Genomic DNA, 16,724 nt, shown 5'->3' on the forward strand with positions numbered 1-16,724 from the left:
AAAAAAAAAAAAAAGAAAATATCATAGAATGTTGCATGTACAAAGATACATACATCACACATGTGCATCTGTGTGTATCCTGGGTCATGATGTAAAACATTCCTTACTGTGGGTCGAAGGTTTGAGAGCTATAGTTAGAGAGAATATGTTGCCTGCCCTGAACCCCAAAGCCTGGCACATAGTAGATGTTCAGAGAATTTTGATACGTGGAAGGATGGATTTAAATTCTCACAGCAAAGGTGACTCTTCTGCTGGTGGCCCAGCCCGTGACCTGCTGAACAATAAGCATCCCCAGCTTTGACCCACGCAGGTGGCATATGCTTCATAACAGCAGTGGCTGAGGGCCCTGTGTTTACTCTGGGATGGCCTCAGTCACCCATCTCAGGCCCAGAGGCCCAGCAGCCTGCGCTTTCAGGATGCCAACAGGAAGAACTGTTTGTGGGGGTAGACTGGAATGCAGCAGAAAGAGGTCCCTGGGGAAAACAGAAGAGGGACAGAAGCCTGAATCAGTCCCTCACAGGGTGAGGTGAGTCAGGGGTAATGACTAGGTGGCCACAAACAGAGCCTCCTTTTTAGTGGTTTTCAGGACACTCTGAACTTCATCTGTCCTATAATATCAGGACCAAAATACTCCTTGGCTACCTTTCTCCTCCATCATAGACTCCTACTTAATGTTGGAAGGGCCCTAGACATTATCCAGTTCAACTCTCTCATTTTATCCATGAAGAGAAAGGGGCCCAGAGAGGGAAGGCATTGGCCGGGGGTCATCCAGCAGGCAGCCTGAGAGCTGGGACCAGGACCAGGAACCTAGGTCACCTACCCCATCACCCTGAGCCCATGTCCTTCACATGCTCCTCTCTCCCATCATCTTACCAGAAGGATCTCCTACCTAATCTAACCTCTTTTGGCCTCTTCTCTACATGTAATCAAAGAAGTCTTTCTAAAGAACAAATGAGTTACTATGTCAGTAACTGCCTAAAGCCTTCCCTTGCTCCCCACTGCCTTAGGGTGAAAGACAGCCATAACCTTTGCCCTCACCCCGCCCACCTTTCAGGCTTCCTCTCTTGCTCTTTGTCTCCTTTCATACTGTTAGCTCATGCTCCTGAATTAGTTGGAGCTCCCTATTTATGACATGTTTTCTCCCAACGATAATCCTTTTGCACATACTGTCCCCTCTGCCTTCAAAACTCTTACCAACCCTGCTGCATTTGTCTGTTCTTTTTTAGATTACAGAGTAGATCTTTCTTTTTCCAGGAAACCTCCCTGGCCTACTGGCCTCCAGGGTAAAGTATCCCTACTAAGTTGTCTGGCAGCAACTCTATGCTGTTATAATCTGTGTTACCATCAGTTTCTCCTGGCTCCTGAGAGAAGGCTGGGTATAGAAGATAATGCTGCCATCCATTAGGAGAAAGGGAACACTGTATGGAACCCAGCAGTTCTCCAGGACACCTCTTGGTACTTCCACTGACCACAGTAAAAGTTCATAAAAAACTAACCCAACCAACTAATAACCAACAAAGGCAGGACCCCTAAGGGTTTGGACCCTTCAAGAATGAAGGTTTTGATTACCCTGCTAGGTAAAAAGCCAGACCAGTGGAAGGGTGGGCTCAAGGCAAATGGAACCTGGGATGAATAATGGAAGAAGGAATTTGTAAATATTACCTACAGCCTTGTGACCAGTTACAGAAAGAGAACTGTAGTAGTGATATAGTTTTTTCTCCTTGCTTGTATGTGTATGTATATCTGTATCTATGTCATCTATCTTTCTATTTATTCATCTATATACACATTTTGTTTTGTTTTGTTTTGAGAGGGGGGTCTCGCTGTATCACCCAGACTGGAGTGCAGTGGTGTGATCTCGGCTCACTGCAACCTCTGCCTCCTGGGTTCAAGCAATTCTCTTGCCTCAGCCTCCTGAGTAGTTGGGATTACAGGCATGCACCACCATGCCCAGCTAAGTTTTGTATTTTTAGTAGAGATGGGGTTTAACCATGTTGGCTAGACTGGTCTTGAACTCCTGATCTCAGGTGACCCACCTGCCTTGGCCTCCTAAAGTGCTAGGATTACAGGTGTGAGGCAATGCACTCAGCCTGTTTTGTTTTGTTTTAAGAGATAAGGTCTTGCTGTGTTGCCCAGGATGCCCTCAAACTCCTGAGCTCAAGAGATCCTCCTGCCTCAGCTTCCCAAGTAGCTGAGGTTACAGGCACAAGCCACCATGCCTGGCTAGCATATTTGCTTTTATTAACTAATTTTTTCTTTTTTTTCCTCTTTTATCCTTGTTATTTTATGGAAGGATTATTGGCAGGAGCTTGTAGGCTATAGACTCTTCAGGCAGAACTGTCAAGGAATAACCTTACTCAAAAGATGGGTGCAGTATCTGCCCTCTGTGGGAGAAGGGGAGAGGGCCTTGTGTTAATATGGAGGATGTATTGAAACTTGTTATACAAAAAAAACATACATTTGTTAATGTTGTACAGAAGACACAATATCTGTAAAAGAATGTGTGTGGATGCTGAGCAACAAAAGGGGTGGCTGGGCCAGTGAGAAGCTATTGACACCCAGCCAGGTGCGGTGTCAGGTAATTCCAGCACTTTGGGAGGCCAAGGCGGATGGATCACCTGAGGTCAGGAGTTCAAGACCAGCCTGGCCAACATGGCAAAACCCCGTCTCTACTAAAAGTACAAAAATTAGCTGGGCATGGTGGTGGGTGCCTGTAATCCCAGCTACTTGGGAGGCTGAGGCAGGAGAATCACTTGAACCTGGGAGGCAGAGGTTGCAGGGAGCCAAGATCGTGTCATTGTACTCCTGACTGGGCAACAAGAGTGAAACTCCATCTCAAAATTAAAAAAAAGAAGGCACTGACTCTCAGCTCCAAACTGACCCTTCTATACTTAACTTGGCAACGGTGGGACTAGAACTGTTTGAATTACATTAGTTTTGCCAGCCAGCTCCTTGTTAGGGGCTGTCAGGCAGACAAAGACACCCTCCTTTCTGTTGTCTTTGTTGTTCATGCCAGTGTCATCGCAGCAGTGTCATTTCACTTCCAGTTTCCAGTTTTTTCCACACTCCTAGAATCAGCTTCATTTCTCTCTTCAGAGGCTCCACTGGGCAGTGCTGTCCCGCCAGAGGTCTGGGTCCCAACTCTGCAGGAGCCCTGCTCTGAGCTCCCAGGAGCCAGCCCCAGCTGGCCTCTGCTCAGGGGTCTGGGTTGCAGGTCCTGGGGGTCCCTCTGTTGACCTTCTAGGTTCTCACAACCTAATCTTTTACTATTGTCGCCAGTCCTTGAGGGGGTACCTGCATCCTGCAGTTACTTTCTCTGTTACCTCAATGTCTTCCTTTGCTTTTCCAGTTCCCTGGTAGCCACCAATTTCCTGATATTAAATTCTTTCCATTTTTCTTTTTTCTTTTTTTTTTTTTTTGAGACAGATTCTCACACTGTCACCCGGGCTGGAGTGGAGTGGCACGATCTTGCCTCACTGCAACCTCCGCCTCCCAGGTTCAAGCAATTCTCCTGCCTCAGGCTCCTGAATAGCTGGGATTACAGGCACCCGCCACCATGCCCAGCTAATTTTTTGTATTTTTAGTAGAGATGGTGTTTCACTATGTTGGCCAGGTGGTCTCAAACTCCTGACCTTGTGATCTGCCCACCTTGGTGTCCCAAAGTGTTGGGATTACAAGCATGAGCCACAACCCCAGGCCTCTTTCCATTTTTCTAACTGAACTCTTACTGACACAAGATAATACAGAGTTCCTTCTCACACGGATCTTACAGTCTAGTGGGAGAGATAGATATTAAGCAAATAATTACATTTAATTATGTTGAAATAAGTGCCATGAAGGAAAAGTACAAAGTATATTAGCATATTAAAGGCCCTGAGAAGTTCTGCAGTAAATAAGCCTGGTTAGCATTGTTTAGGGCAATATCTCCCTATCTTATTTGACTAAGAAACTTCATGGTAAATGTATTAGCACCCAGCAGAGTTAGCATGCTACAGAGTAGTGCATTGTGCAAATGGAAAAGGGAAGTCATTGAAGAAACGTGAGCCGGGGGACTTGGAGTGTGAGCATTTACCATGTTCCTCCAGTAGCATCCAATGGGTTAGGGGCGTCTTAGCTCCAGGATTCCAGTCATAGGATCAGCTGACAATTCTCCTTGCTCTTATTCTAGCCCCACAAGGCAGCTTTCTGGTCATCACTGACTTACTGAGTAAATTTCCCTATAGGAAGATGATGCTGTCATCCACCAGCACAGATGGTCTGGTCTACCTGGAAGTTTCTTTCTCATTATAGAGCAAGGTTTCTTGACCTGGGTCTTTAGAGGGACCATCCATCCCTTAAGACTATCTGCAAAATGTGTGTGTGTGTGTGCGTGCGTGCGTGTGGGCACATGTGTGCACATGTGTGCTTGTGTGTGTGCATGCATGGACATTTTTCTAGCAAGAGGGTCCATATCTTTCGATATTCCTAGCGGGAGTGTGACTTCAGAAAAGGGTAAGGTTAGGAATCACTGCATTAAAGGAAAATGTTCCTATTATTTGTGTATTGATCTCCTGTGAGTGTGGTCACTGCAAATGGGTTCTTCTCAGTCTGATCAGCCTTGTGTTGACTCACCAAACTGAGGTTCTGGATCCTCCAAGGTACCTACTCCCCTGACTAAAAGATGAACCAACCTTCTTGGACCTCAAGGGATCACTCCCCTCTAGGTTGTTGCCTGTGCCATTTCCTCTCCCTGGGAAACCCTGTCCCCAAGCCTTGTGGTCAAATCCCAGTTATTCTTCAGGTCTTAGCTTAGAAGTCATTTCCTCCTTGAAACCTTCTCTGACTTACCACTTTGGGATTTGATATCCCTTCTTTGTCCTCCCACAGCATCTGTCCCACCTCTCTGGGGCCCCTACTTTCCCTTCCCTGCAGGACCATGTTTTGCCCTTCATTGTGTTTGTTCCATGATGCAATTAACTGTTTCTAGTACTACGCTGCCACCTTTAGAATGCAAGCTCCACAAGGAAGGGGGGCTGTGTCCAGCTTTGCTCTGCTTTTTCCCCAACACCAAGCACAGTGTCTAGCATATAGTAGGTGCCCATTAAAATTGAAGGAATGCATGCAAAAATAAGTACCTTAATCCTTTCAGTGCGACATTTATGTGTCATCACAGCTAGACCATGAATGTCCTTTTACCTCCCTCTAGGACTATGTACAGATTTGCCATGAGAAGTCCACAAGATAAAACATCCAGGTAATCAATTTTTGTCTTTCATCAGCAAAAGCTTTTTTCTCATCAAGTGTGTGCATACATTTGTACATACGGATGCACATACTTATATGTGGATGAAGAGAAAATGTGCTACAGTGTCGAAAGAAACCTACCTGCGTTTCTTAGAAAGCGGTTCCTGTAGTCCTTGATTACCCTCGTGACGGGGTTATAGAAGCCGTCTCCACAATCGTAATAGCCCTTGGGTATTTTTCTAGGTGGGTCCATATTGGTGAGTTGAGCCATACCTTGAAAGAACATAATGGGCAATTAGTTCACCATCAAGGCCAAATCTAAACCCAGTGTTCCCATAAGGTCCACTTATGGCTGGTGGCTCATGTGACTATCTGGCTCCACTGTTGAACTAAATAACCCCTACTCAGGGCAAGAAGCAAACCCAGCAGAAACAGTGCCCCAAAGGAACTTTCTGAAAATGGCTCTTGGGAACAGGGTCTTGGGAACTAGACCCTCTGTCTTCTTCGTTTGACCCCATCCTTTTCCATTTCTTGGGATACCATGAAAAAGGGCACAGGTTCTGAAGTCAGACAGACCCTGAGGATAAGTCAGAGTTGGCAAACAGATGGGAGAGCATCAGGTCTAGAAGAGGGGTGGCATTCAAGGCATGGGCAGAGGCCAGAGGCATGGGTCCTTAGGCCCTCCTCTCGAAACCTTGTAGAGCAGAGGACGTGTGAAGGAGAACAGCAGGAAAGAAATGGATCAGGTGGACAAGGGGCAGGTGGTGGAGAACCTTGACTTTCGCCAAAATTACCAGGTGGCTGCCACTTATTCAATGTTTATTATGTGCCAGGCATTGTGCTCCTATTTTATTTAATCCTGAGAGCAACTCTGTGGCTCAATTTTACAGATAAGAAAACTGAGGCTCAGAGAAGTTAAAGTAACTTTCCCAAGGTTATCCAGCTAGGAAGCAGTCTAACTCTGGAACCTGTATGTTCAGCTGCCAACATCAGGGGAGGAGGGAGCCTAGGTGCAGCCACAGGACCAGGGACACTGAGACCTCTGGGAGGGAAAGAAGATCGAGTGCACCTTTTAGGTCACGCACCCTATATGTGTGTATCTTGAAAAGCCATGGCTCAAGTAAAGGGAGAGGTTGGAATAAATAACTTCTCAGGTTCCTTCTAACTATAGTTCCTATAATTCCTTGTTCTCTAGACTGAGAGCTGGATGCCCACTGAGCACACAGCACCATTTCCACGAATCAGTGTCTTGCACACAGTAGGCACTCTTGTGTTGCTTAATGACATACCTAACACTAACCCTGACATTGACCCTGACCCTAACCCTAACTCCGTGTGTACTGGCTAATGATTGCCGAGCACTTACTCCACATCAGGCACTTTACAGCAGTTCTCTCACTGAAGCGTCATGCCAATCAATGCCTACTTCACAGATGCTCGAAGAGGTTGTGGGGCACTTTTAACCCTCACCCTGCCTTGCAGGCAGGGCAAGTTACCCTAACAATGCCAGCCCCAAGAGGCAAAGTGTGGAACGACAAGGGAAGGAAGTAGCTACTTAGAATCAAGCTTCTCTGCTGAGGGTCACTGGAGAAGAAGGGAAGAGCCAGGCAGGTTTGGGAAAAACCACCATGAGACTGGCAGAGGCTCAGCTTTAGCAAAACCAGCCACTGTGTGAGAGCTGAGGCCTAAGGCTGAGGGCTTTTTGCCTACAGCCTTAATTGGGGTAAAGAGCCCATGGCAAAGTCCAGGCGTCCCATCATAAGTAATCGGGGAGGAGTGATTTGCAAGGTTCTCAAGCTGCAGCTAGACTGGCAGCTCTTTGAAGGCAGAGACGATGTCCTCTCAGCTCTGGTCTCCCTGGGGCCAGCCAGTGTCTGACATACAGTAGGAGCTTAGAAAATGTTTCTTACTGTCATTGCCTTAACTCCCCTAAGCACATACTTCACCCTGCGCTGTGATGTCGATATCATTATCCCTGTTTGACAATAACTCTTTAACGAGTACCCACCGTATGCCAGACAATGTGCTAGGGCCCTACCCTCGTGTTGCTGACAGCTTGGGAAGAGGACCTGAACACTCAAGATCCAAGCCCTGGGGGGAGATCATGGCTGCTCCGTGATATGCCACAGGGAGACCTTACCTAGTGTGGGAATTCAGGGAAGGGGGTCCCAGCTTCAGGACATTGAGCTGAGACGTGAAGGACGGGAAGGAGTTATTTGGGTGAAGTAAGAGGGTTAAAGTATTCCAGGCAGAGAGAATGGTGGAAAAGTGTGGTCTCCTTGAGAAATAGAGAGAAAGCAAGTATGGCAAGAAGGGAGAGAGAAAAACCGAGAAGAGTGGGTAGCCCAGGAAGGGGCTGGGACATGAGCAGTAGCCAGAGAATATCACTGTTTCTGAGAATTTGAAACCTTATCTTGAGGGTATAGGGAGCACTCAAGGGTTGGGGGATGGGGGCAATCAGATTCACACTTTAAAAGATGTAAGTGGCTGGGCATGGTGGCTCACGCCTGTAATCCCAAGTTAAGGAGGGAGGGTAGCTTGAGGCCAGGAGTTCTAGATGAGCCTGGGCAACATGGCAAAACCCATCTCTATAAGAAACTTAAAAAAAAAAATTAACCAGGAGTGGTGGTGCATGCCTATAGTCCCAGCTACTTAGGAGACTAGATCACTTGGCAGGAGGATCGCCTGAGCCCAGGAGTTCAAAGTTACAGTGAGTTATGATCACACCACTGCACTCCAGCATGGGCAACAGAGCAAGACTCTGTCTCAAAAAAAAAAAAAGGAAGTGACTGCTGTAGAAAGGAGAATGACCTCAAGAATGGCCAAGTGGGGATCTCTGGAAGTCAGGTCATCAAGGGGAAAGATGATGGAGGGCTGGAACAGGGCAGTGGCAAAGAGGATGAAGAAAATGCTGCCTGGCACATGGAAATACTCAGTAAATATTTGTTGACTAAACAAATGAAAGAATATATTTCAGAGGTAAAATCCATAGGACTATTGCACTTAGGGGGCAGGGGAAGGGAGGATTAGGCTTACCTAGGTGGATGGGCATGACATTCAGTGAGGCAGACATCACAGTGGGAGTGACAATGAATTCAGTGCAGACAATTTGGGGAATGACCAAGATAGGTGTCAGTCAAGCTTGATGCAGGGATCTTAGGCTCAGGGATTCTGATTTCAATTTAGAAGCTGATGGTAGTTGAAGGCTTAGAAGTATATCAACTTGTTCAGGAAAAGCGTATAGAATGATAACAGAAAGTGCCTAAGCCAGAGAGCCCCGGGAACCTCAGCATGAATAACTAGGGGTGGGGTGAAGTTGAGGAGGCACTGGTAAAGAAGTCTGGGGATAGGAGGAAAATAGCAGAGTAAGTGTCAGGAGGGCAAAGGGAGAGAAGGCGGCTCACCCGGTCAACTAACTGATCCAAGGTCATGAAGCTGGGAAGGGAAGGAGATGGGGGTTTGAGCTCAGGTCAGCCTGATTCCAGGGCCTGGGTGCTTCCTGAAGGCTTCTGCCCTGATGGAGGTTGACTTGTGCAGTCTCATGTAGCTATAGACAGGAAATGCTAGGACTCAAACCCACAATTTCTGGCTCCATGCTCTATCAACCACAGCTCATGGTCTCTCATAACCTAAGTTGGGATTGCTTTTATAGTATACAGAGTTGTTTCCCCATCTGTCATTTTGGATATATTATCTCTGCTGTGCCAAAAACTGCACTCTTCTTTTTAAAATTTTTTAATTATTTATTTATTTTTTATTATACTTTAAGTTCTGGGGTACATGTGCAGAATGTGCAGGTTTGTTACATAGGTATACACGTGCCATGGTGGTTTGCTACACCCATCAACTCATCATCGACATTAGGTATTTCTCCTAATGCTATCCCTCCCCTACCCCCGTCTTGAGGCTCATCTGACCTGGAACACATCTCAAAAACACTCAGATGAGCCTTTTAAGGTGCCATTCTCTGAATTCAGACTTGTAGTCCAAATGTAGCCGTCCGTGATGAAACACGGTTTTGGCAGGGAGGGAGCATGATACAGAGGACCTCAGAGAGGAAGTCTGGGCCTCCAGTGTGAGCTCTGCCACAGGGAACCATGTCTGAACTCCACAGCCTCAACTTGAAGTGACATGGGACTAGGAAGGCTGACTGGGCAGGATCATCTGGACATTAGGGAGGCAGGGATTACAGACAGCCTCCCTCAGCACCTGATACACAAAGCACATGCTCTGTCAGTACTGCTTTTGCCCTTAACTCTTTCTTTTTAAAATATTTACAAAATTTTAGTGTTATAGGAGGTACTACAAATAAGAACAGCTGACATGTACCGTGCACCCATATGCATTCAAAGCACTGTTCTAAACACCTGACATGAATTATCTTATTTACAACAATCTTGGGAGGTAGATTATGCTATTGATCCCATTTTGATCTTTTTTTTTTTTCCCCCCTCCTGAGACCACAGTCTCACTCTGTCGCCCAGGCTGGAGTACAGTGGCGTGATCTCAGCTCACTACAACCTCCACCTCCTGAGTTCAAACGATTCTCATGCCTCAGCCTCTGGAGCAGCTGGGATTACAGGCACACCACCACACCCGGCTAATTTTTGTATTTTTAGTAGAGACGGGGATTCACCATGTTGGCCAGGATGGTCTGGAAGTCCTGACCTCAAGTGATCCACCTGCCTTGGCCTCCCAAAGTGCTGGAATTACAGGCATGAGCCACTGTGCCCAGCCGATTGACTCCATTTTGAAGGGAAGAAACTGAGGCACAGTGGGTAAAGCCCCTTGCCCATGGTCCTCTGACTAGCATAGTGGAGTTGAGATATGAGGACTGGCCTTCCTGGCTCCAGGACCTGGCTCTTTTGTATTCTTCTGCAGCTGCTCAGTTCCTCTTCCCCTTTAAGTTACTTCATTAGGCCACTGTGCACTTATCTGAAACCGTCTTAGTTTGCCTCTCAGTTTGGGGTATCAAGGAAAGGGTGGGTGCCTGGGTACCTGCAGGCTTCAGGCCATTGAGGATCTCTGTGTAAAACCTCCGATCATAGCCATCGCAGTAATGCCAGTTCTTCTCATCATAGTGCAGCCCATCTGCAAAGGTGTATGTGCCCTGGAAGACAAGGAGCGCACATGTGCATCTGAGGAAGCTGAAGGCTTTTGGCCAAGAGGTTCAGATGTCAAGGGAAGTGGGGGGCTTTCTGATGGCTACAGTAAAGAAGTGGTAACGATCATAATTATTATGGTTGTGATGATGAGAGGGAATGGGTATAAGTCCCTGCCACTCAAAGTAGGTGAACTCACTTTGGCAGATGAACTTGGGCAGATGACCCACTCTCTCTGGCCCTTCATTTCTTCATTTGTAAAATTAAGTTAATGATGGTATACATGAAATAGGGTTGATTGAAAATTCAATGAGATAGCACACGTGAAGCATTTAGCACAGTGCCTAGCTGTGATGGTTGATTTGGTGAGACAACTTGACTAGGTTAAGGGAAAGGGATGCCTAGATAGCTGGTAAAACATTTCTGGGTGTGTCCATGAGGGCGTTTCTAGAAGCAGTTCACATTTTAATCGGTGGACTGAGCAAAGAAGTTCTACCCTCACCAAAGTGGGTGGGCATAATACGATCCGTTGAGGGCCTGGATAGAACAAAAAGGCAGAGGAGCATCAGTTCGCTCTCTCTGCTTGTGCTGGGACATCCATCTTCTTTGCCCTTGGACATCAGCATTCCCGGTTCTCGGGCCTTTGAACTCTGACTGGGACTTACACCATTGACTCCCCTGGTTGAGGCCCTTGGGTTTGGACTGGAACTACACTAACAGCTTTCCTGGGCCTCCAGGTTGCAGAGGGAAGACTGGGAGACTTCTTAACCTCCATAATCTTGTGAGCCAATCCCTAATGTAAATCTCTTTCCATACATCTCTGTATATCCTATTGGTTTTGTGTCTCTGAAGAACCCTGACTGACACACTGACACAAAGTAAGCACTCAATAAATGTTATTATTCTTTTATTATTATTATAGCTGGAAAGGTCAGAGCCATCAGCCATGGCCCTTTGTCCAAACACATATGTTCTGCCTTTGCTGCCTTACTGCTAAAGGAAGCCTCAGGATGTAGAAATTGCATTGGCCTGGGCATCAGGAAACACGGGTGGAAATTCCAATGATACTATTAATTCACTGTGTGACCTCGGGTAAGTCACATCGCCTTCCTGGGGCTTAGATTCTCCAAGCTATAAAACAAGGTTAAGAAATCTTAACGTTTTTTAGGTCATGAGTCAGGCCCCAACATGCTCTTAGTGAAACTGATGAAAGCTATAGATGCTTTTCCTGGAGAAAAACTTAGTCCCCTTTACACAGAAACTTCTGTATATAAATCAAGAGGTTTCAGTGACTCCCTGAATTCTATTCATGACCCACAAATACCAGGGTAAGAATCCTTGGATTAGGTAGGTTATAATGATAGTAGCAGTGATGGTGGTAGTAAGAGCTAACACTTATTGAGTGCCTCCTGTATGCTGGGAACTTAGCAAAGTGTTCATATATATATATTGCCTCATTTACTCTTATGATTATCCTAGGAGGTGCCTTGTACTATTGTGGTAGGCTGAATAATGGTCCCCCAAAGATGTCCCTCTCTGCTGCAACCTGTGAATATGCTACCTTACATGGCAAGAGATATTTTGCAAATGCAATTAAATGAAGGATCCTGAAGTGGGAAGATTATTTGGATTATCTGGGTATGCCAAATATAATTGCAAGGTTCCTATGAGAGGGAAATAGTAAGGCCAGGGTGAGAGAAGATGAGATGATGAAAGCAAAGGGATGAAGGGTGATGTGATGATGAAAGCAGAGGTTGGAGTGAGCCAAGGAATGCAGGCAGCCTCTAGAAGCTGGAAAAGGCAAAGAAACAGGTTTTCCCACAGAGCCTCTGGACAGAATGCAGGCTTGCTGACCTATTTCAGACTTCTGAGCTCCAGAACTGTAAGATAATACATTTGTGCTGATTTCAGACTAAATTTGTGGTAACCTGTTATAGTACCAATAGATAACTAATGCAACTACTGTCCCGAGTTGATAGGTGAAGAATTCTCAGGGAGGTGAAGTCATGGGCTCAAGATCAGGCAGTAAGTGGCGTAGCAGATGCGAATTCATCATAGCCTCTCCACAAATCCTTCCAGATCTAGAAGGAGAGGATTCTAGGGCACTGGGAGATCCAGAAGCAGGGAGAAATTAGCCGGGCATGCTGGCACACACCTGTAATCCTAGCTACTCAGGAGGCCTAGGCAAGAGAATAGCTTGAACCCAGGAGGCAGAGATTGTGGTGAGCTGAGATTACACCACTGCACTCCAGCCTGGGCAACAGAGTGAGACTCGTTTTAAAAAAAAAAAAAATGCCAGGTGGGTGCAGTGGCTCACACCTGTAATCCCAGCACTTTGGGAGGCTGAAGCAGGTGGATCACAAGGTCAAGAGATTGAGACCATCCTGGCAAACATGGTAAAACCCTGTCTCTACTAAAAATACAAAAATTAGCTGGGCGTGGTGGCGCACACATGTAGTCCCAGCTACTTGAGAGGCTGAGGCAGGAGAATCGCTTGAACTCGGGAGGCAGAGGTTGCAGTGAGCATTGTGCCACTGCACACCAGCCTGGCGACAGAGTGAGACTCCATCTCAAAAATAAATAAATAAATAAATAAATAAATAAATAAATAAATAAAAATAAAAAGTCAGGGGAGAGGAGGAGAAACAAAGAGAAGAGGGAATGGAAGGAGGTAGGCACCAGACAGGGTAGATGGGGCGCCACAGGGTGAGGCTCTTCTTGCCCGAGGATCTCTCCTCCACAGAACCCGCCCCCCCGGCTGATCACCTTTATGGCCAATCCATTTTCCCAAACAGCGTCGTATTGGCTCCCGCTGGGGAAGTACAGAGTTCCTTCGCCATGAAACACACCGTCCTTCATTTCCCCAACATATATTGTTTCAGTAGGGAGGATGTACTTGGCTTTGCCCTCCATCCTGTAAAGACACAGGGAAATCACTGAGCCCCATGTGACAGCTGAAGGGTCAGAGCTGGCAGGCGACAGAGTGAGCAGGAACCCCATTCTCAGCATTCTCATCCTTCCCATCCCATCAGTACTCTGCTGAAAACAAAATTTTTATTTTGTTTCCCCCAAAAGCTCAAAAATGAAAAGAGGGGAATACAGTTTGCTCTGTTCATTCTCCCCTTCACCTAGAGGCTCACTCTCACCTTGGAGTTCACACTGCTTCCTGAATCTTACCACCATTTTATATATATATATATATATATATATATATATATATATATATAATCTTGGATACTGATATTGTTTGGCTGTGTCCCCGCCCAAATCTCATCTGGAATTATAGCTCCCATAATCCCCACATGTCCTGGGAGGGACCCAGTGGGAGGTAACTGAATCATGGGGGTGGGTTTTTCCCATGCTGTTTCGTGAAAGTGAACAAATCTCATGAGATCTGACGGTTTTATAAAGGGCAATTCCCCTGAACATGCTCTCTTGCCTGCTGCCATGTAAGATGTACCTTTGTTCCCCCTTTGCCTCCATCATGATGGTGAGGCCTTCCCAGCCATGTGGAACTGTGAGTCCATTAAGCCTCTTTCCTTTATAGATTACCCAGTCTTGGGTTACGTCCTTGCAGCAGCATGAGAACAGACTAATACAGATACTTTCCCAAACCTCTTTGCTTGTGCTTCCCTCCCTTCCCTCCCTTCCTTCTTTCCTTCCAAACAGATATTTACAGAGCACCTACATTTTATCAGGGACTATGCTGATGGTCCAACCTGCTGAATACAACACAGATTCACCAGTGATCAAGGCAAATGCAGTCCCTGTCCTTGTGGGGCTCACAGTCTAGTGGGGGACACAATTGAGCAATTATGCAATGTGTGATAAGTGCTGTGCTGGAGGAAGACAGGCTCATACAGGAGAACAAGGCAGTGACACCAACTTGACCAGTTGACTAGCTTCTTTGTTTTGTTTTTTGTTTTTTTCCAAGACCAGTTCTCATTCTATCTCCCAGGCTGGAGTACGGTGGTGTGATCATGGCTCAATGCAGCCTCAATCTCCTGAACTCAAGTGATCCTCCCACCTCAGCCTCCCAAGTAGTTGGGACCACAGGCTGCCCCACCATGCCCAGCTGATTTAATCTTTTTTTCTTTTTTTTTTGTAGAGATGGGGTTTCCCTATGTTGCCCAGGCTGATCTAGAACTCCTGAGCTCAAGTGATCCTCCTGCCTCAGCCTCCCAAAATGTTGGGATTACAGGTGTGAGCCATTGCACTGGGCTCTCCAGTTCTTTATGGGTGAAATGGCTGCAATTAATCCAGATAACATATAATAGTTTTCCTAGCAAAGGGCCTGACATATAGTGAGTACTTAATAAATATGCTTTCATTCCTTCCTTCTCCATTCCTCCCAACAAGCTAAAGGCTCCTCTCCTAACTCTGACCTTCTTTAGGCTTTTGCTAGTACCTCTGTTGGGATGCGTAACACTTTCTATCTTGTTTTGTAATTAGATATCTTATCTCCTGTATTTAACTAAAGCTTCTTTAAAGGAAGACCTTGGTATCCTCAACTCCTAGAACCACTAAGCAGGTGCTTCATAAACCTCTCCTGAGTAAAGAATGAAGGAAACAGAAAGAGCAGTGAGTGAACAGAGTGGATGACAAAGTTGTTGAGATAACTGAGTGAGATGATGGATGTGAAACTACAGCAGAATGCCCAGCATAGAGCAGGAACTTGAAAACTATTTCACTTTTATTCTAGTGCAAGACATGGGGGGAAGGGAGAACTCCTCTTCTCCTTCCCTCCTCTATGCATTGCTTGAGCTCACATCTGTCATTTCTAAGCACCATCTTCATATGCAAGTTCTACACCCTTCTCTGAGGTTAGACCCCACCCCTTTTCTTACCTCGAACTGGACATCACTGTTCAGACCTCTCACAGACATCTCCAACTCGCCTAAAACAGAACGCATCTCCTCCTCCCCTAAGCAGCACCTTCTTAGAGTTCTCCGTTTCCATGAATGGTATCCGAATCTTCTGGTTCAAGGCCAGGAGCTGGGCCCTGGGCTGGGGCTGTAAGCCATCTCTGGACAGGACTGGAGCCAATCAGCTGCCAACTCCTGGCAGTAAAATCCCCAAACCTCTCCTACATTTATCTCTTTCCTGCAGCTTCACTGCTTCTGCCTTGGCCCAGGGCTCTGCCGCCTCTTACTGGGACAACTGCAGTGAGCTCTGAGCTGATCTCCCCATCTTCGCTTTTCCTGCTTCCCTCCTCCCTCTCCCTCTCTCTCCTCCTCCTCCTTCTTTTTCTCCTTCCCTCTCTCTCTCTTTCCCTTCCTTTCTCCCTCCTTCTCTTCCATTTAAAAAAATTCATTCAAGGTGAAAAGCCTGCCTTCTAAATTCAAAGTAAGTTAAAAACAAGAAAAAAAAACCACTTTATAGTGAAGACTTCAAATCATAATAAGGATATGATTACCAGATCTCAAATACCTATCAATTAGCTTGGGCATGGTGGCACATATCTGTGGTCCCAGCTACTGGGGAGGCTGAGGTGGGAGGACTGCTTGAGTCCGGTGGGGTGGACGTTGCAGTGAGCCAAGACTGCACCACTGCACTCCAGCCAGAGCACTCCAGAGTGAGACCCTGTCTCAAAAAAAAAAGAAAAAAACCCAAAAGCTATCATCTCCTTCATTCATTCTGCCAACATTTACTGAGTCCCTACCACACATATGCATTATGAGGAGAGATACAGAGATGAAATAAGTTTTATTTCCTGATGCTTGGCCCTACCAGGATCTATCAGTGGTTTCTCCGCCACCAGAATTGTGCACAGTATTGAAATTTCTTTGCCAGAGCACAGACCGCCTGTCCAGCTTCCCCTCGCATAACTCCTCTGAGCACAACCCATTCTCCTGCCAAACTGAACTGCCAGCTCTACTCCATACGTGCCCTCTGGCTATTGCTCATGCTGTTCCCTCTGCCTAGAAACATTCTTCACCTTGCATCCCCAACCACCTAAATCCTACCCAAACTTCAAGGCCCATTTCAAATATCATCTCTTCCATGAAGCCTTTAAGGATGGCTCCAACTGTATGTGTCCTCTGAAGGGCCCCAGCAGCAGAGCTCTATTGTAGAAAGCACATGGGCAGGCCGGGCGCGGTGGCTCAAGTCTGTAATCCCAGCACTTTGGGAGGCTGAGACAGGCGGATCACGAGGTCAGGAGATCGAGACCATCCTGGCTAACACGGTGAAACCCCGTCTCTACTAAAAAATACAAAAAACTAGCCGGGCGAGGTGGCGGGCACCTGTAGTCCCAGCTACTCGGGAGGCTGAGGCAGGAGAATGGTGTAAACCCAGGAGGCCGAGCTTGCAGCGAGCTGAGATCCAGCCACTGCAGTCCAGCCTGGGCAACAGTGCAAGACTCTGTCTCAAAAAAAAAAAAAAAAAAAAAAAAAAAAA

At 46.5% G+C, this 16,724-nt stretch overlaps 2 protein-coding genes across 3 annotated transcripts in view; one reads left to right on the top strand and one right to left on the bottom strand.

Moving 5' to 3' along the window:
• MORN5 (MORN repeat containing 5) overlaps window positions 1–16,724 on the bottom strand; it is a 49,464-nt gene that overhangs the window by 28,491 nt on the left and 4,249 nt on the right. Inside the window, exons 2-4 of one of the 2 annotated variants that reach the window (XM_025359926.1) lie at window positions 13,092–13,239; window positions 10,222–10,333; window positions 5,365–5,496 (exon numbers count right to left, since the gene is read on the bottom strand). In XM_025359926.1, coding sequence (XP_025215711.1) covers window positions 5,365–5,496; window positions 10,222–10,333; window positions 13,092–13,239 — 392 coding nt within the window. The remainder of the gene's footprint in view (window positions 1–5,364; window positions 5,497–10,221; window positions 10,334–13,091; window positions 13,240–16,724) is intronic. The other variant, XM_025359927.1, reaches the window with a different exon arrangement.
• NDUFA8 (NADH:ubiquinone oxidoreductase subunit A8) overlaps window positions 1–16,724 on the top strand; it is a 62,618-nt gene that overhangs the window by 14,393 nt on the left and 31,501 nt on the right. The gene's annotated exons all lie outside the window — the stretch shown is intronic.

The sequence above is a fragment of the Theropithecus gelada genome, chromosome 15 (genome assembly GCF_003255815.1).
Source record: "Theropithecus gelada isolate Dixy chromosome 15, Tgel_1.0, whole genome shotgun sequence".
In the NCBI taxonomy this organism is placed as follows: Eukaryota; Metazoa; Chordata; class Mammalia; order Primates; family Cercopithecidae; genus Theropithecus; species Theropithecus gelada.